Source organism: Scomber japonicus, chromosome 10 (assembly GCF_027409825.1).
Source record: "Scomber japonicus isolate fScoJap1 chromosome 10, fScoJap1.pri, whole genome shotgun sequence".
NCBI lineage: Eukaryota > Metazoa > Chordata > Actinopteri > Scombriformes > Scombridae > Scomber > Scomber japonicus.
The window spans coordinates 7006576-7026579 of NC_070587.1; the positions used below are offsets into that span (position 1 = coordinate 7006576).

The window sequence follows — 20004 nt, forward strand, 5'->3', positions numbered from 1 at the left end:
ACCTGTGTTTCTCCTCTGTTCATGTACAGTATGAGACATTTACTTTGTAAAACAAGTTTTTAAAAAACTAAAAACTGTAGGCTATATATTGAGACATACTTGTTTTAAAGCTAATTTAGGTATATTTAAATGTATATGTTTGTAGTGTCCACATTTAGGTAATGATGTGTGTAAATGATTTTTTTCTTTTTTTCCTTTATGTATTAATTTAAATTTGATAGATATATTGTAATCCCTTGCTTATCAAAAAAACAAAAAATAGAACATTGTGTATCCTCAAACCTTACCAACAGTCATTTATAATTTCACATTCACTTTGTCAATAACAGTAACAATAACAGACTGACAAGCGTATCTTTTGCTTTTACTTTATTTCCATAATATAGGAAGAAAACACATTACTTGGTCACAGACCAACACTGAATATTTATTATTTATTTGTTCATACTGTAAATATATCTAAAGACATGTTTTAAAACTGTTGAGCTCGTGTTGTCATTATGTTAACAACACGTTCCTTTGTTCAGTTTTTTTGTGTTTAACAGGAAGTGGAGGTTGGCTTAGTTGGCTTTCACGAAGGACTCATAGAGGGACATGAGCTGGGTCTGGAGGTCCTGGGCATAGGGGTCCAGCTTTGTTCTCAGCTCATCAACGTAGGGGGCAGCCATATCTTTCACCTGCTGGGCTCTCTGAGTCAGCTCACTCTGGACCCTCTCGGTCACAGGGGCCACCTTCACCTTGAAGTCCTCCAGGTGTTGGTCCACCTTCTGCTTCAGGTCATCAGTGTAGGGCCCCAGCTGAGTCTGCAGGTCCGTCACAGTCTGCTCCAGGTTGGTCCTCAGCTCCTCACTCCTCTGCATCAGGGTGGTTCTCAGTGCCTCAGTGTCCACAGTGTCTACATAGGGGGCGAGCTCCTGTTTCAGCTGCTCCACTCTCTGCTGGATCTGGGCCTTCATGTCCTCGGTGAAAGGCTCCAGCTTTCCCTTGACAGTGCTCAGTTCCTCGATCATACGCTCTTTCAGCACATCAGCTTCTGTGGTGACCTTAGTGATGAGGTCCTGGGCTGCAGGGTGAAGCTGCCCTTGCAGAGAGACTGCGTACTTGGTGGCAAGCTCGGTGCTATCTGTCAAACGGGCACTAGACAAGAGAGAGGACAATGAGACCAAGTCTTAAGTTCATCTTCTAGTAAAGAGGAATTACATGTGAGTTATCACTATACATTTTCTATCATTCTCATTTCAGCTATTGTCACAAATCTTGTATGACCTACCTGACATCCTGTCCAAACTGTGACTTCCTGATCATCTGGAGGGTGTCATCAGCTGTCTCAGTGGCCTTGGCAACATAGTCCCAGAAAGCATCATTCAGCACTTCCAGCTGTGGCTTGGGTGCATCAGCATAGAAGAGGTTGGCCTGACAGCCTGTTGGAATGGAGACAATAACACTTTCAGAGCAGTTCTGATTTTTTGGCCATGCATAACAGCCTGTAATAAGACATTTAATCGAACATAAGATTCTCACGGTCCAAACTTTATAAACGAATATCAATATTTTTCCATCATACTCACCACTGAAAACAGCTAGGACCAGCACAACAAGGACCTTCATGGCTACCTGTTACAAGATACACAGCTGGTTAGCAAAGCACCAAGCAATTTTTCTGTAGTGAAAAGCTCAGTTGTTATATGAAGACAGTTTGTCTTATTTCTCCCCCTTACCTGAGTTTGTGAGTGTATCTGCAAGTCCACTGACAATGCTTGTGGTCAGCTGGTGAGGTTTTGCAGCTTATATAGGAAGCGAGGCAGTAATGATGCCAAAGTCCATGTGAGAGTGCCTTGCTGTCACCCAGCCTCACCCTGCTATCCCCACTGACGTCTTACACCACACACTGAGCCAATAACCCAATTTCTGCAGCTTCAAAAACCAGTTTATCATCTGCCAGATACACATTTTTATTTGGAATTGTGATTATTGCTGAATAATATGATTTATATAATAACCTAAATATTTATGTATTTGTGAGAATGATACAAAATCAATTTTTTTAACCTTAAATGAACTTTGTCCTCAAAGGTCCGTCGATAATCATTTGGCTTTTCCTAGTGACAGATAAATCTCTGCCAAGACAGACAGAACCTCTCTTTTTAAATACTTTGATGTCTGACTTTGATTACACATACAGTAGGTGTTTTATTGTCTCTATTAGTTTGACATTCTGCCAGCTAACGTCACAGAAACTCATAGCTGTAGTTTCCAACGTTCATGCCAACGTTCTGGCCAAAGGTTTGCAGACTCAGGCACTGTCAACCTATGAACAAAGTAGCTCCTGTTTCACACCAGACATACCATAGGTCATTTCTTATGAACCACTTTTAAGGAGCAGCATTTTAGAAAAATGTGCTATCTTTCAAGTTGTTATTGTTTTCTTTTACCTCTTTTTCACATTTTGTTGAAATGATTTAGACTCATCTGTCCTTCTGAGATATTATCTCCTTCTTCTTCTTGTTTCTTTTTTTAAAGTATTTCCTTCCAGTGCAGCATCCGTTTGATTTGGCAAAGTCAGACTGCTGAAGCCTTGTTTAGCCTCAGCTGAGCTTTAGATGTAAAGTGTTTGCTGAACAAGGACTGTGGATCTGTGGACCCCGTCACTTACATTAAAATGACTTTAGGTAGAGGACTCTTTGAATGAGAAAAAAATAAAATGTGACACACAGAGATACATAGACCTACATATAGGATTATTATGATGTTATTATCATGATTTTCATGTTTACTGTATCACAGTTGTAATTAAATGGAGTAAGATCTCTTCACTGTTAGTTTGTCCAGGTTGTGTGTAGCCTGAAAGTCTTTATTTCTTCACATCCTGCTATTATAGGATTTAAGTGAGCAGTTTTTCCTGAGCAGAATAATATAATATACACTTTTTCAACAGAATGCAGCATCTGATATATTGAGATGTTTCATAAGTAGATGCACTGTTGTATTAGTCCCTCTGTGCTAGATTTGTGTTAATTCAAGAAAAAAAACTCATCTTCTAACTCTTACCTCTGAAGCAGTTATCTCTTTATGCTTGCTTCTCAAACAGAAAGTGGCAACATGATATGCTTTTAAAAAGTTATTTTCCCACCTTATTATTTCTCTAGCTTAACTCCTAGCATTTGTCATGAGTTCCAGCACATAAGCTTGCAATTTATCTATCAAGTAAATACAGTGCTATTTTGACAACCAGTTGGAAAATGTACTTTTGCAAAAGTGGTTTGGCAAAAATTACACCATTAATACAAATTGTACCTGCTGGGTCAATCAAATTCAAAAAAAGAAATCATTTTTGCGCCTCGTGCTATTTAATTCACGTTGCTTGACCCTAATACAAAGTCCACCAGTGTGAGCATACCAGGGTTATCTAGAGTTATCTGGAGGTTAGACCTGAACTACGTGGATAGTTAATTGCTGTATCCTAAATGCTTTTGTTGAGAGGGGTTAGGAGTTGTCATTTTGGGATAACTACTGCAGTGCTTCCCAAGATAATAAGATCATTTGTGTTGTTAGATATTCCTAAAAGCCACATAACTTCACTGTACTTCAAAGATTGTCTGTGTTGTAGCTTCAGCAGTCATGTGATTGTAGTCAGGAGAAGCAGCAGAAACAGGAAGAGAACTGTCATGACAACTTGGCAGGGACTCCTGGACTTTGGCTCTTGATTACAACTGTCACCTGTCTTTGGTATATATACATGAAACGCTCGCAGAACACACTCACAAACCCGCTAAACACTGAGAGATACTAAAGCTAAAAACAGGTGAGAATTTCACTACAACATTTAAATGACAGCATTGAGAGGAAAATTTTAATGTTTTAACAGTGTTACTGCAGTTTGAAAATTAACTATATCATAATTGTTTTTCAGCAAGACACAGTCATGAAGGTGTTCGTGATACTAGCCGTTGCAGTGTTGTCTGGTAAGTTGCAAGCTCCTGGTTTTTACCTTTAAGCAACATTTCAGTATAGCTAAGTCAACAAGCAGAAATCATAGTATGGGCTCAGCAGCTAAAAGCAAGTAAAATATACTGAACTGCTCTGAAAGTGTTCTTGTCTCCATCCAATAGGCTGTCATGCCAACCTCTTCTATGCTGATGCACCCAAGCCACAGATGGAAGTGCTGACTGATGCTTTCTGGGACTACATTGCCAAGGCCACTGAGACAGCTGATGACACCCTCCATATGATCAGGAAGTCACAGCTTGGAGAGGAAATCAAGTAAGTTTTGTGACATACAGTGCCAGGGGTGTCTGACATGTGTCACATGTTTGGGATTTGTATGGTATTACACAAATTTCTGATCATATTTTTCTGTTTTCTAGTGCCCGCCTAGCAGAGAGTGCTGACATAGCCAACAAATATGCAGTCACTCTGCAGGAGCAGCTTCCCCCTGCAGCCCAGGACCTGATGACCAAGATCACCGCAGAAGCTGATGTTCTCAGAAATGTGCTGACCCAGGAACTGAGCACTGTCAGGGGAAAGCTGGAACCTTACACAGAGGACATGAAGGCCCAGATCCAGCAGAGGGTGGAGCAGCTGAAACAGGAGCTCGCCCCCTACGCAGACTCCATGGACTCCGATGCTCTGAAAACCACCCTGATGCAGAGGAGTGAGGAGCTGAAGATCAGCCTGGAGCAGAGTGTGAAGGACCTGCAAGCTCAGTTGGGGCCCTACACTGATGACCTGAGGCAGAAGGTGGACAAGCACCTGCAAGATTTCCAAGATAGTGTGGCTCCCATGACCGAGAAGGTCCAGGTTGAGCTGAGTCAGAGAGCCAGTCTGGTGAAACAGATTGTTGCCCCATATGCTGAAGACCTGAGGGAAAAGCTGGACCCCTACGCTCAGGACCTCCAGGCTCAGCTTATGTCCCTCTACCAGTCCTTTGTCAACGCCAACTAAGTGAACTTCTACACTATGCTCCATCATGTATCAAGATGCTGGCCTTGTACTGTAAAGCAAATTAAACTGGACAACAACATAATATTTATTGCTTAGTGCAACAGTTGCAAAGCAAACCTCTGCACTTGTCAACCATGTATATACTTTGTTTTTATTGTGTGTTGTGAAGTTGGAAACTATAACGTTTTTGTAAATTCTGTAAGTTATAAAAGAAATAAATAGAATAATCTAGAAAATATAAATCTGGTAAGTCTTATTCTGTATTTTTCTGTTGTTTAACCATCCTTCCAAATCTATTTCTATACAGTAGCCCTGGTGCACTTTAGAGCATACTGTGTGTTTAATATTCATTCTGAAAGAAGGATGATTGATGATTATAAGTCACACAGGTACAGATGGGACACATGCTGTATTTTTCCCAGGAGAAAACTAGTATTTTGACTTCATCTCCCGTGTCTTAACATGTCCGGGCTCCTCTCACAATTTTGTCTCCTAGTTTCTCCAGAGGCACTATTATTCTTATTCTTGTACTTGTTGACGCTTGTCATGAAACTGCACTCCTGTGGTCTTAACACTAAAATCAAGATATTGCTGTGAGAAACATGAATGACCGAAGTGATGTGAAAGAGGCTTTGACAATTTTCTAATTAGATATCACATACTGTAGAATGAAAGGTGCTCTAAAATTCAGGTGCATTTAAAACATCTACAATTGTGCAACTATATTGTTTTTTAACATACAACACAAAGCTTTACCCTCCCCCTGGTGACAGTGCCAGCATCCAACGTGGAGGGTCAGAGTCCAATGACAATACCGCATACACACTCACATGCACACCCAACTTCCACAGTGCATATTTGGTCCATGGTAACTTCAAAACAAAGAGATAACAAAACCCACATTGAAAAAAAATGTATTGAGTCATTCTTGAGATATCTCACAAGTTAAATCCCTATTTAGAAATTTGAAAGCATTTAGTCTTATTTGAAGATAGAAGGACTGTGATTTGACAGATTACTTTTGTTTTTGACTGATTCACTTTTCTTCTTAGAGCATAAGGCCACAGTGTGTAACCCATTCTGATTCAAAACAGTAACAACCTATTTTGTGAGTATCAACAATTCTTGCAAATACATCTATACGTTTGTTGGTTATAAATCAGTACTTTATTTTATCTGAAACTTCCTTGAATTCAGTCTGCCCTTAATATAACTACTGAATTTTAAGGTTCTACAATCAGTGAGACACAAACTAATCAAATGACAGCAAAGCTCAGAGAGACTACAAATGCAAACCTGATCTCACACACAGAGAAGGACTATTCATTATTCACACTGTTCACACTGCATTATCAGTCAAGACAGTAAAAGGGCATCGTTAGGCCTTGATCCCAACTGCTGCTTTTTAATACTAGGGGCTAGACGTGTGTCTGCCCCATTCAATCTCTACGACGCAGACCACTGAGGTGGGGGTTCCTTTTTGATGCAGGACTTTCTTTGAACGAGACACATCTTGTTTGTTTTGGATTTTTTTTTTTTACGGTAATGAGAAACAGAGATCCAGTCTTGTTTTGATGTAGATTAGATGTTACTGGACTATTGCATTCTGATTTGATAAGCTGATCAGTGCCTGTAGAGATGAGAGATTGCTGTCTCACGTTGTTTGTCATTGTAAATTCTCTCAAACTGTGCTTTTGTTCCAACTTGTTGTCCCCTATGGGCTAGGCTGGTTTTAGATAGCCCAGCCCATAAGGGAACTTTATTATATAATACAATACAATAAGAGATGTGTTGTTTCCACAGATTACTTGAAAATTCAATCTTTTATCAACAGTTCTTACTTGAAAAGAAATGAATACCATAAGCTTCAAAAAGGTAGTTTATTTTGGAAAGCAAAAATAATGTGATGCAATTTGTACAAATTTGGCAGTTTAGCCTTCTGCTTTATTGTTCATACAATACAGAAAGTGGCTCTTAATCTACAGGCTTGACATGTATTTTATAGGTTTAAGCAGTAAAAAAAGTCAGCTGTTGAAACAATGGATTGGGTTGGTTATTTGTAGGGTTGGCAGACTGATCAACAGCTTCTCCCATTCTTGTGTCAAATTGACCTTGAACAAAATATTACACCTGTCTATGTATATGTGTAGTGAAAAAGTTTAACTCCTTTTGGACAAAGCGTAAGTAATGCAACAGTGTCACTGTTTTTACCAAATAAGTTGTTAGTATGTGCCATGTCAATACAAGAGGCTACACTGCCACCCAGTGGTGAAACTATGGCAGAGCAGTGTGAAGACTTAAATGTGAATCAAATATTTCTGTTTTTATTAGTTTCATAAAGGGTAATTTAGAATGAATGAGTGGGCACAGGTTCTCTGTGGCTAGCATTTAGTTGCAATTAAATATTCTGTATCAACCTTTCAAAATTTCCATTTTGTTGAATATCCCTGCACAAGCATGTATGCAATGGTTTAATAAAGCTGAAATATGTATACAGTATATCTCAAACACAACAGAGACAGTTAATTGTTCCCTTTTTGTTAAGTAAACATGCAATACAAAATGTCTTAATTTGAAGTTTTTGAAACAGCAGCAGTAGATGTTTTGCTAAAAAAATTATGAAATAAACTCAGCATGATTAAAAATACTAAATGAAGACAGAAAGAACGTGCAAAACAAGTTCACTTTAATCAGCATTTGAGATAGATAAGAGATCCTGAGCACCTGTCTTGGACAATGAAAATGTGTTTGGTGTTGTTTGTTTGCCAGGAATGAGGAACAAAAGGTACAAAATCATGTAAGTAATGTTCATTTACTATTTTTAACTTTGGTGACGCAACATACCTGTGTGAATGTCCATGAACTTCTATTGCTTGCCAGTCACTTTGAAATCTACTAAAGTTTGGTGAGATTTTAATATGATGAGGTGTCAGAAAATTACACATTACTTCTAGTTGGGATTTCAGAGACCTCATGAGTTTTATAACAATTTGTTTATAAGAGTGGCCTACAGGGATTTAGATTTAGAGTTCTCTCGGGTCTAATTAAAGCAAGATTATGTAACTTCTGCAGAGCAGCAGGAACAGCGGCCTCTGCTGCCAGTGATAATTACAGGATTTTGGTGCATTTAATTATCTTGATATCTGAGCATTTAGGATACTGCACTATCGTAACAAGAGAGAACACTATTTGAAGTGGAGCAGACTTCAACACTTCTGCCATGTCTAGACTGCTAGCAAAGCGTCAGCTGGACATTTAGCGGCAGCAGTCTGGCATCCCTCACTGTGCTTCTGGCAGATGTTACTTCCATGATCATCAACATCTGGACCCACAGCAGCTGTGTGCTAAAATGCTAACAGCTAGCATTATACTGACTTATGTTACGATCATTTTCATACACCGTGGAAAATCCAGTCAGGTGGCTGCTAGTATGTGTATGTGTGTTAGTTCATAGTTACATATTGGTAAAATAACAAGTTATTGTAATTCACCTAAGGGCTCATCAGGCGAGCCAGATGTCACTTATTAGCTAAACACCCATCTGCACCATATACAGTCTATGATCTGCACATACTCATAGAATTGACGTTACATAATGCAGCCGTTCAGGGCACGGAGTGGGGATGAAAGAGGTGCCGTTCTCCCAATCATATGTCAGTGTACCGTCACAGTGATTTTGAAGCTGAAGGTAAAATAATCACATAATGTTGCTTTGAGCCTACATATAACTAATGGCATTATGTAGAATAACATACGGTATAGAGTATTTCTTTGTATGTGATTGACACCTTGACAAACAAAATTATTATATATATACAGTACCAGCCAACAGTTTGGACCTGGTATTGTGTATGCTAATGAATACATGTTATAACATTTAAAACATTGCATATTTCCCTATGCTTTGTGGTCATGTTGTGGTCATTTAATTTTTCACCTTCATCACTGTACTACAGTACGTTTTTACATACAGACACACATATTTGAAGGGGGAAACATTGTTGTGTCGTGGTTTTCATACAAGGCAACAGGACTGAGGACCCAGAAACAGGATCACAGCCAGGACAGGTTCAGTTTAAGAAACTTTACTTTTTTAGTAGTGATAAAATATACAAGAAGTAATTATCTGTAATTATGGGCAGGAACAAATAAACAAGATTTTGATTCAAAACTTATAGAAATATAAAGATCTGGGGAAGTGAGAAAGGCTGAAGGAGTGTTAGGGTTAGGGTTAGGGTAACAGCAAGAATTATTGATTTGTTTTTACACATACAGCAGCAGGGTCTGTGTGACCCTAAACAAACCATCCCAAACAAGGACAAGTCAATGTCAACTATTGTTCTGCATGACATTTGAAAAATGACTCTTGACTGTAGCTGCAGGATGGTCCATCAAAGCTGAATGTCCATCAGTCAACGTGTATTTGTGTGTACCTGCTTACGGAGTCTACAGGCAGATTGTGTGGTCCTTGTATGTATTCTTGGTATGTGCACAGCTCATTTTTCCAACCTTTTTAACACTTTTATGCGTCATAACTAAGATGACAGATGAGATGAGCAGAGTATTATCAGTGTCTTTGTCCTTTGTGTTGTTGACTGTCTGGTATGTGCTTTTTACACCGATCCTCTTTCAACATACTACCTCCTTGTATTGCAAAAGTTTGGCAATGCAACGCATTTTCTTAACTGATCAATCTAGCTTTTTCTGAAACTAAAAACATAAAAATCTTAAAAGGCTTCCCTGTCCTGAATAGAACATTTGTGTATGTTTGTACAGGTTTTATTTTTGCAACAGGCATCCGTTTCGGTATATTTCCTTCTATGAAGCATATCACACTAATATGGTATTCATATTGTCATTTATACTTTTACCTGTATGTTCAGATGCTGTATCATGTATGTCACACAGCCCATTTCACTACTGATAATGACATGCAACAACAAATCTGTTAAAAAATGTTTTTAATTTGACTTTTGTTTTTCACTTTTATACAAATAATAATAATTTCAGTCAAAGCACAGCAAGACCACTCCGCTCATTGCCAACATTAGTGAGATTAAAAAAATGTATACAATGTTTTCATGGTTGCACTGGTACATCAAATGGAAATATTCCTGTTGTCTTGTGTATTATGTTTCACATGTCCCTGTAATTTAGGCTGAAATTTAGAAATGTAGGTACCTTTGCAGATTTGATTATCTTAGGAAATGAAGTACTGTAAATATCTGTGGGTTTTCATAATGCTTGGCCATGCATAATTTCAGCTGGGTTGAAAAAGGTGAACATCCAATCCGATCCTGTCAAAGTGTCTGGATAAATTGCAGTGAAGTGAAAACATCATCCATTAAGGGAACTTTAGCCATCTTCAATTAATCAGCAACAGATTGTTGTTGTAATATGTGCACTCAGTGAAGAGTCAACCTCTTTACAAAATGATCATCAATATTTTCATGCAAAAAGCTTTCTGACATTGGTTTGAGTAAAACCTTATGAATATAACTATCAAAGTGGAGTACTTTTTAAAATTATGATTCTCAGATTCATCAAGGCTCCCCCTGAATTCCCAAAGCCTCAGATGTGCTCTAACGTGAACTGCATGATGTTGATGCAGACACATGGAAGTCTGCCTCAACCAACCATAAAATACACTGCTGACAGACAAATACTAATAAAAACAACACGCAGTCAGATTTCAATAGGCAGGGGCATGGGTATCTGTATGTCAAAAATGTGGAGAAGCCTGTCATTACAAAAGCAGTAAAAACTACCTGCGCTAATTGGATGAAAAACAGTGCAACTGTCGTAACATCATTCCCATCATAATTAGCAGTCAGGTCTGTACTGAGAAAGATTCCTTGAGCTTGGCTGTGTTGAAATAACTAACTTCACATTGATGTCAGGTGAGTCTAGTTATTACATAATTCCCATGATCGATGAATAGATATGCATAAGTATGTGTTTAAATTACTCTTGGGTATTTCATATTTTTTAGTTTGATGTTGCTGTGTCACAGACATCTTTGTCTGTCTAAGTTTTTAGGTATTTATTTATTTTGTGACCTAAGAAGGTTAGTACACAAGTCACTCTGGATGGCATTACTCTGGCCTCCAGCACCACTTTAAGGAACCTGGGAGTTATATTTGATCAGGATCTGTCCTTCAATTCCCACATAAAACAAATTTCATTTGCGTAATATTGGAAAAATCACCCATTCTGTCACAAAATAATGCTGAAAAACTAGTCCATGCATTTGTTACTTCTAGGCTGGTTTATTGTAATTCATTATTATCAGGCTGTCCTAACAAGTCTTTTAATACCCTCCAGCTGCTCCAGAATGCAGCTGCATGCATACTGACAAAAACTAGAAAGAGAGATTATAGTACTCCCATTTCGGATTCACTGCATTGGCTTCCCATAAAATCTAGAATTGAATTTGGTTAGAGCACATGCCATATACGCACCCGACCCCGGTTCAAATCCTTGATCGGAGGTCCTTTGCCCTCCTCTCTCCCATGTTTCCTGTTGGTCTACAGATAAATAAAGGTGTCTATACCAACAAAATCTTTAAAAAAAAAGAAAAAAAGAAATCCTTCTCCTCACTTTCAAAGCTCTCAATGGTCAGGCTCCATCATATCTAAAAGAGCTTATAGTACCTTATGTACCGACCAGAACACTGCGCTCCCAGCGTGCAGGCTTACTGGTGGTTCCTAGTATCTCTAAAAGTAGAATGGGAGGCAGAGCCTTCAGCTATCAGGCTCCTCTCCTGTGGAACCATCTCTCATATTCGGTCTGGGGGACAGACACCCTCTCTACATTTAAGAGTAGGCTTAAAAAATTCCTTTCTGATAAAGCTTATAGTTATCCAATCCAACTTTATTTTTTTAAGCACGTTAAAACAACCAAAGTTGACCAAAGTGCTGTACAAAAGAATAAATAAGACATCATAAATAAAAGACATAACAGCTCAAATGAGGTCCAAAATTACATATAAAATACAAAAATAAATTAAAAGACATAAAGCAGGGCTGGCCAGGCTTGTCTTGGACCAGCTCCAGTTTATGCTGCTATAGGCTTAGACCGCCAGGGGACTCCCATGATGCTTTGAGCTCCTCTCTCCTCCTCCCTCTCTCTATCTATCCATCTATCTATATGCATTAAGGTTCATGTACTATTAATGCATTCAATAACCTAAACTTCTTCTCCGGAGTTGTCTGTGCTTTCTTGTCTCACAGATAATCTGGGCCTGTAGACGTCTGGATGACAGATTCCAGTCCCGGACCTTCTAACTTCAATGTTGATTTTCATTGTGTTTTCCTCTCCTATCCTTCCTCTCTCTCCTCTCTATCCCAACCGGTCGAGGCAGATGGCCGCCCACTTTGATCCTGGTTCTGCCTGAGGTTTCTTCCCGTTAAAAGGGAGTTTTTCCTTGCCACTATCTGTGGCCAGTGCTTGCTCATGTCGGAATGTTGGGTCTAAAAAATTAAACCTGAAGAGTATGGTTTAGAGATGCTCTGTGTGTAAAGTGCCTTGAGATGACTTTGTTGTGATTTGGCGCTATACAAAGATTGAGATTGATTGATTGACTCTTCTGTGTTGCTTTGTTGTCTCTGAACCTATATCAGGGTCCTGGATTTTACTAGAATGTGGTGGTGAAAGTACCCGTGTCACACTGTCATTTTTCTTCTGACAAGGTATGATGTAAGTCCTGACATAACATTGCTTCCAATGTTAGCCAGACTGACCAGTTGGGGGACTTTTGTACACAGAGGAGGAACCTTCTCATGCCTCTCCCCCACACCCTTGTTGTGTCTTTTCAGTGACATCCATAAGCCTGTAAGTGAAACCAATTAAAGTTATTTTTAGATTTTTTCCCCCCTTTCAAATTCGTTTTAATTGTCTGATTGTGACAAATGAATTCCTAGTGGTCAACAAGTCAAGAGTAGATGTAAATATTGTTGTGCAGGCAGCAGAGTGGTTAAAACGTTTAATTGAGAGGAGTTTCATGTAGTATTATCATTAGTATCCTGGACATCTCAACATGGGGAGGAGTTGTAGCATTTAACATGTGACAATGTGACATGTGTGGTATTTGTTGTTTTGGAGATTGTATGATACTGTTCATTCAGAAACATAAATGTTTATTATTATAACTAATTAAAGCATTTTTGAATATATGTTTAGTTTTTCTTCTTTTTAATTTGGTCTTTGTTCTTGTTCCTGTTCTCTCAACATTTTTTTAAATATTGTCACTTGTTCTGTTATTATCTGCTTGTCAATCAACTGTAAAGCACTTTGAACTGCAGTAACTTGTATGATAGGTGCTATATAAATAAAGTTTGATTGATTGATTGATTGATTGATTGATTGATTGATTGATTGATTGATTGATTGATTGATTGATATATACTCAGTAATGTGTAATGATACAGCTGCCATTTTATGTTCAACCGACTGACTTATTGACACCCTACTAACAGTTGTGTTACCATAAACAGATAGATAACATATACATTTAGAGATACATTAAAAAAACTAAACATCATAATAATGAGAACGAACAACAGATACATACTCATATAAGTGAGTACTGAGAGTTTAAAAATTTCCATCCAGACTCTTTTCATTGGCCATGAAAAAAACACTTCCTGTAAGGTTGTAAGAATCTGTGTAGATCAGTTACACACACTGTCCAAAATAAAATGTGATAGTAATCTGTCAAATAGCTGTTAACATATTTCAATGAGACAGATTTGGTCTCTTCTGCATGTGTATGGATTATTCTGTTTGACAGAGACTTTACCTTCTGTTGGGCTCTTTTTTCTCAACTGCACATGAAGTTATTTGCCTAAGTGTACTAAAATCTGCATATTCTTAAACAGCCCACAGCTTGTGTTAATAGGCAATAAGCAGTGTGTGTGTGTGTGTGTGTGTGTGTGTGTGTGTGTGTGTGTGTGTGTGTGTGTGTGTGTGTGTGCTCTCCTGTCCTCGCTTTGAGTTCTGCTCCACTAGTGGTGCCATTTCAAGTATTATGACTAAAACTAGATCAACTGGTTGAAGAACTTCTGTCACAAAGTACATAAAGGTGAGGACACGTGTCACACCAGAGGTCTGCGCACATTCAAATGAAGAGAAAATGTTAGTTTAGAAGTGATGCACATGTGCGATGAACTTTTTTATTTTATTTTATATCATTTCCCCTCTTTGAGACTTGCTTCAGCAGTTGAAGGCATTTCAAACGTTTAGTTGTTCAGTTAAACAATATTTATCGTACAGTTTTGTCAAAGTCTTTCTCATACACAAAGCTAACCATTTTCCTTGAGGCATTAAAGGAGTATATTTGTCAGACAGCTGAATTCTTGACTGGCCTAGAGGGCAGACTGTGGTTGCCATGTTTAATTAGTGAGACATTTCATGTTTGTGGAAGGACATGTTAGGTATCACAAACTAAACTGTATCTTCACTTGAGTAGGAGTTTTTGACATATTAGGTAGAGCTGTAGCTTATACAGTAGACTTGAAAACTAATACATTGGAAGAGATAGCAGATCAGCTCAAAAATAAACTAAAGCATTTAGATGTGTTGATATTTCAGTTGCATTTATTTGTAGATATTTTCATTGATTCATTTATTATTTATTTTGAATACTGTATATTTACCATTTTGTGGATATTAATTTACAATAATGTATAACTGCATAACTGCAATTGTTATGCTGATACTTCACCTCGTCAAGGTAAGAGCATTTACTTACTTGTATTGTTGCAAAAAGTAGTATCTTTGAGTTTGAATTTAATTCATTTGGGTACTCTAATAATATTTGTTTTATTCATTTTCAGCCTTTTGAGCCTTTGTTTATAGGTAAGGGTTTTTGTGTCATGAAATTAGATCAAAAGAAAACTTTTAATTGAATAAAACTTAATTAAAATATCTTTGTTGCTACTATGGTAAAACCATATATAGACCAATATTACTTGGATTTGCAGGGTTACAAAGTGGGCACCTTTTAAATCTAAAAATAGCATAATGCATACATGAATATAGACTATACAAATGCAGGGTAGGTTATTTTAAAAAATGGAATGTACTTTTGTATCTCACAATGTAATTTGTTTTATTCCTAAGACATGGATTATGACCAGGACTTGGACATAATTGAAATAAATAAAGGTAAGATGGGGTAAATATTTTATTAAAGTTTATATACTCCATATAAGTATATAAATGAGATAGTATATTTCTTGCACCAGCAAAGAAAGCACACTACTGGTTCACATGGTCTCCTGTAACAATATCCTGCTATGTACTGTTATAGTTTTTGTTGCAGCTTTCGGTGACAACAGCAGTCACCTTTTTGTTTACCTTCCAGGTCTGGATTTATTTGAGGGTGACATTATGCAAGTAAGTAATGAGCAACATTTATTATTTTGCAATATTTTTTGCTGGATAGCTTGTTGAGTTTGTTTTGATTGTTTTAATGCCTTTATATCACACAAGGAAATTAGTATGAAAACAAGGGTTACCAGGAATGCCGTTTTGGATAAGAAGCAGCTGTGGGAAATCCCTGTTCCTTATGTATTAGAGGACAGTCTTGGTGAGTTATCATGCAATCAGTAGACCTTCTCTCTTGATCACTGTTTATTCATTGCTGAGGTACAATCAAACCTGAAAACAAAGTACATCCTAATAATAATGATTTTATTGTATATGAGCACAGATATGAATGCTAAAGGAATCATTCTCCAGGCCTTTGAGCATTTCCGATTGAAGTCATGTATTGATTTCAAGCCCAGAGAGTCCGAGGAATACTACCTTTCAGTCAGAAGCAATAGAGGGTAATTCTGCTTTTCCACACACATAATCTGCTAACTTTCCACATTTACTCCATCTACTATTTACCAATTCTCTCTCTGCAGGTGCTATTCTTATGTTTCAAGGATTATTAAAAGTGGCCAAGTTGTTTCCATCGGTCGGCGATGTGATCATCTCGGCATAGTAGAGCATGAGTTTCTCCATGCTCTAGGCTTTTATCATGAACAATCAAGATATGACAGAGATGACTACGTAACCATCATTTGGAAAAACATCATGGACGGTTTGATAATAACATCCTCATCTTTCAAAACATTTGTTTGATATACCTTACCATGGCAATACGTAAAACCATTGTTAGACTAACATATAAAACTCATTGATTTTTTTCTCAACCAATACAATGTATCTTTCATTTCTATGCTTGACATAATAGAAGGCAAACAGGAATGTGCGTCACTTTTCAGAGATTTTTGCAGTTTGGATTTATAAAATCTGATGTCATAATTTCGTTCTTGTTTTGTCTTTTTGATCAACAGGACACCAGAGTAATTTCCAGAAATTATCCCCGAAATATAGTACAACATTTAATGCTTCATATGACTACTTATCAGTATTGCACTACGGCCAGAATTACTTCTCCAAAAACTCAGGAATGACAATTGGCACTAAATTACCACAGTACCAGGACAAAATTGGCCAGAGAATGGAAATGAGCCACACTGATGTCTATAAATTGAATCGCCTGTATAGCTGCAGTAAGTTTCCACTGTAAGCATGCTGGTGAGAATGATGCACTTCCTCATTAAACATACTTAAAAAGACATGTTTTAATTGTGTCTTATTTGAAGTATGTTTTTGTTGTGTGACCGCAGATGCATCAGTTTCTTTTATGGGGCATTGCACCTTCTCCGATGTTGACATCTGTGGGATGAGCTATTGTGAAAAAGGCTTGACCAAAGGTTGGAAGAGAATGAGCTCTGCTGCTGGAGGGCCTTTTACTGACCACACCAGCCTTGACAAGAAGGGGGGTAAAGCACCTAACACTAACTTTCTGAAGATTTGTCCCAACAAACTAGATATAAGGTTATAACTGCGGTATCAAATATAACAATAATAAGCTTATAAATGCCGAACTTAAACACTCCCCAGGTTATTTCATGCATGTTAGCACATCATCTGGTCATGAGGGAGACTCAGCCTGGCTGGAGACCGACAAGATGAGCCCCACTAGGAAGTGTCATGTACAGTGTCTCCAGTTCTTCTACTATCACAGTGGGAGCGAGTCAGACCAGCTCAACATCTGGATCAGGGAGTTCCAGGATGAGAAAGACTCTACAGGAAATCTCCGCCTCATGGGTCAGATCACTGGTAAGGAAAACAGAGAGAAAAGTATTGAAATTGTGTTCTATGTAATCTGACATGAAATTCCTCTTTTAGAGAAAGCAGGTTGACTAGTTTTATTGCTGCTTGATCATGACTCAGTATTGGAAAAGTCTTCCAATGGTTACTGAGATATTTCAATGTGGACTATCTGTGGACCATCCATCCAACTATCCATCGAAAAAAATAAAAAGGATGAAATCAAACCATAAGCAGCAATTGATAAAAGCACTTTTTTCCCTCTTTACCCGTAGGTGAACCAACCTTTGATTGGCAGTATCACAAGGTTCCTCTGAATGCGGCTAAGCCTTTCCAGGTTGTATTTGAAGTGCGTAAGGGAAATGAAGACTCTTTGGGAGGCTTTTCCATTGATGATATCAACCTATCTGAGTCTGAGTGTCCACATGAAGTATGGCAAGTCAAGAACTTTGAGAGGCTTTTGACAAACACTGACTACAACACTTATCTGTTCAGCCCTCGGGTGTATTCTACAGAAGGTTATGCTTACCAGATGGTTATTGCTTTGCGGGAAACATTTTTTGGAGTTTATTTTCGTTTAGTGTCAGGTGACCATGATTCAACACTTGAATGGCCTTGTCCATGGAGACAGATTACCTTCATCATGTTGGACCAGAACCCTCACATTCAAGAACAGATGTCCTATCAGATCACTTTGACCACTGATCCATCACACAGTGAGTTTTTATTGAGATATCTCAGTGATCTACTGTGACTGATAATCATTTATTATACTATCACACTGATATCTTTAAGGAGACACGTTTTCTATTTTTTTCTGTAGCCGCATTTGACAACCCCCGTACAGCGGGAAGACGAAGTAGAGTGAAAGAAGAATCTGTTTATGTGAACCCAGCTCATGGTGTGAGATCGTTTCTTTCCCTGGAGGAACTTAAGAACCGAGACTTCCTGAGGGGGGGCACTGCTGTCTTCCTACTTTCAATGAAAGGTTTGCTATCATGAATAATCTTGAGCAGATATATTATTTCCTTGAACTCTGATGCTGTAGTGGAAAATTCCACATTATTGATTTAACTTAATAGCCTGTTATTTAAATTTAAATGTATCGCACACATCTATAACATCTATGAATTGTAATTCTTGCTTTTTCAAAAACACAGTTATGTAAGCTTCTCTTGACTGAAGTGTTTTTCTGTCTCTCTGATTAGAAACAAGTAAGCTCAAGAGTTTGTGGTGGAAACTGCACACTTAACCCAAAAATACATGATCAAGGATCTTTTCTTGACACTGACATTATTTAATTCTGATATTGTGGTGTTGTTTTAATCTACGCACTTGTCTAGATATCTCCAGTCTGCAGCATAAAAGCTCTCTGCCTTGTCCAGAACCTCTACCAAGCAAATTTAAAAATTATTCCAACAACTATTCACCATGTGACACGGGGTAAGTTCAAAAATCTTTACTAAATTAACTGTTAAGTGCTGAACTTTTTAATATCATGGAGATCAAAGATAAATTAGTACATCTCTACATTCACATTTAATATGCACAGCACACATTCACTGAGTTTGGATTCTTTTAGATCAAACACAAAAGTGAAATCAAGATAAATCAGCCGTTTTCTAGGAATACCAGCCCAAAGGTAAGTTTTCTTTTGCCCATATACTGGAATTGTTCTCAATATATTTTACCACTTAATCTTATGTTTTTGTGTCTTACTTTTAGAAAATAGACATCAGCCATGTGAGAGTCATTCATCACTCACTCATCAGAGTTCCTATCCTTCCTCTTTGTGTTTCCTGCCATTCAGCTACGTGCTGTATGTGACCTCATCAGTCAACTGAACAAAGTCAATCATCTGCTAATAAAAAGGTCTTTCAGATGTTAATTTTTTGTGCGTGTAATGTGTACTGTGTATACCATTTTTAATTCTAATTTTACTGGTTTCTCCAAAAATACCTTTGGAACCCTGCAAAATAAAAATGTTCACAGCTTATTGTGGGTGAACATACATAACTTTAAGTCAATCTTATTGCTTTGTTTTTATACCTTTTTTATAATTGCCCGTTTATTTTGTCTAAAAATCCAACAGTAATTGAGTACAATGCAGTGCAAAAGGCAAAACAAAGGTAAATCAGAAATACAGATAAAATAATGAAGGATAAAATATAATTGTTTTACAACATCACTGATGTACTGTTTATTATGTATATTCTACTCTGACTATGTTAGCATGTAGATGTGAGCATTTAAGGGAGAAATATATAACACTGACAGCAAGCAAATCAAATATTGAAGAGAGTTGTCTCCCCCTGCTCCCTCCTCCTCAGATTCAAAGCTCACGTGGGTTTTTACACCAGGTGAAAACTATCTCAGTTGATCAAGCTGGTTTACGTTCTTCTGTGTCTATGCTGTCTTTGCCTGCCATTGTTTCATATTTGACAATGTGGGGTGACAAACTGAGCATCAACCTGATCTCACAGAAATATGTAAAAAGACCACGACTTCTTAACACTGTGTTATGTGGTGGTGGCACGTAATGTTGTAAAATTGTGTGCCAGCTCCATAATCAGGTTGAATGGGCAGTGGGTTGAATCACACAAGCCAAACCAAAAACAGACGCCCCACACCAGAAATTAGAGGCTGTAGTATTATAGTTGCAGGAGTCAGTATTTCAGTTTAACATGTTTCTTTAATTTCTGATAACTTCTATGAGTTAGTACTGTAAATATTTTACATATTGGTCCTTTAACTCAAAACACTACAGTTCCTATAGCCTCCAAGAACCACTTGTCTTGTTTTAATCTGCCAGGTTTCCCCAAATAAACAGACAACCTTTACTTAGGCAGCCTATGATTGTTAAGTGAATATATGAAAAAGTCTCAAAAATTA

The 20004-nt window shown here is 37.8% G+C and overlaps 3 protein-coding genes across 4 annotated transcripts; 2 read left to right on the forward strand and 1 right to left on the reverse strand.

Annotated features, from left to right (window-relative positions):
* Window positions 1–358: 358 nt before the first annotated feature.
* Window positions 359–1767, reverse strand: LOC128366547 (apolipoprotein A-IV-like). The gene is made up of 4 exons (XM_053327284.1): window positions 1719–1767; window positions 1569–1614; window positions 1271–1421; window positions 359–1137 (listed from the first exon to the last, which is right to left on the reverse strand). Exons 2-4 carry the CDS (start codon window positions 1606–1608, stop codon window positions 561–563), a joined length of 768 nt encoding a protein of 255 aa, XP_053183259.1. The 5' UTR covers window positions 1609–1614; window positions 1719–1767; the 3' UTR covers window positions 359–560.
* Window positions 1768–3710: 1943 nt separating this feature from the next.
* LOC128366546 (apolipoprotein A-IV-like) lies at window positions 3711–5183 on the forward strand. Of its 2 annotated transcripts, XM_053327283.1 has the most exons (4): window positions 3711–3802; window positions 3911–3962; window positions 4110–4260; window positions 4365–5183. In XM_053327283.1, the coding sequence occupies exons 2-4, from the start codon at window positions 3923–3925 to the stop codon at window positions 4939–4941; spliced, it is 768 nt and encodes a 255-aa protein (XP_053183258.1). In that variant the 5' UTR covers window positions 3711–3802; window positions 3911–3922; the 3' UTR covers window positions 4942–5183. The 2 variants fall into 2 exon arrangements, with proteins under 2 accessions (XP_053183258.1, XP_053183257.1); XM_053327282.1 differs by lacking the exon at window positions 3711–3802 and having other exon boundaries at window positions 3863–3962.
* Window positions 5184–15065: 9882 nt separating this feature from the next.
* Window positions 15066–18114, forward strand: LOC128366237 (meprin A subunit beta-like). The gene is made up of 10 exons (XM_053326922.1): window positions 15066–15108; window positions 15254–15339; window positions 15436–15532; window positions 15656–15773; window positions 15855–16033; window positions 16290–16508; window positions 16626–16773; window positions 16874–17121; window positions 17388–17828; window positions 17936–18114. Exons 1-10 carry the CDS (start codon window positions 15066–15068, stop codon window positions 18112–18114), a joined length of 1758 nt encoding a protein of 585 aa, XP_053182897.1.
* Window positions 18115–20004: the final 1890 nt, after the last annotated feature.

Bases quoted from the DNA above. Each gene is read 5' to 3' on its own strand.
- LOC128366237 (XM_053326922.1), top strand. From the start codon at position 15,066: ATGGATTATGACCAGGACTTGGACATAATTGAAATAAATAAAG. The intron at 15,109-15,253 runs GTAAGATGGGGT...GTACTGTTATAG, and splicing joins CATAATTGAAATAAATAAAG to TTTTTGTTGCAGCTTTCGGT. The intron at 17,122-17,387 runs GTAAGGAAAACA...CTTTACCCGTAG, and splicing joins CCTCATGGGTCAGATCACTG to GTGAACCAACCTTTGATTGG.
- LOC128366546 (XM_053327283.1), top strand. From the start codon at position 3,923: ATGAAGGTGTTCGTGATACTAGCCGTTGCAGTGTTGTCTG. The intron at 3,963-4,109 runs GTAAGTTGCAAG...TCCATCCAATAG, and splicing joins AGCCGTTGCAGTGTTGTCTG to GCTGTCATGCCAACCTCTTC. The intron at 4,261-4,364 runs GTAAGTTTTGTG...TCTGTTTTCTAG, and splicing joins CAGCTTGGAGAGGAAATCAA to TGCCCGCCTAGCAGAGAGTG.
- LOC128366547 (XM_053327284.1), bottom strand. From the start codon at position 1,608: ATGAAGGTCCTTGTTGTGCTGGTCCTAGCTGTTTTCAGTG. The intron at 1,422-1,568 runs GTGAGTATGATG...CCATTCCAACAG, and splicing joins GGTCCTAGCTGTTTTCAGTG to GCTGTCAGGCCAACCTCTTC. The intron at 1,138-1,270 runs GTAGGTCATACA...TCTCTTGTCTAG, and splicing joins CAGTTTGGACAGGATGTCAG to TGCCCGTTTGACAGATAGCA.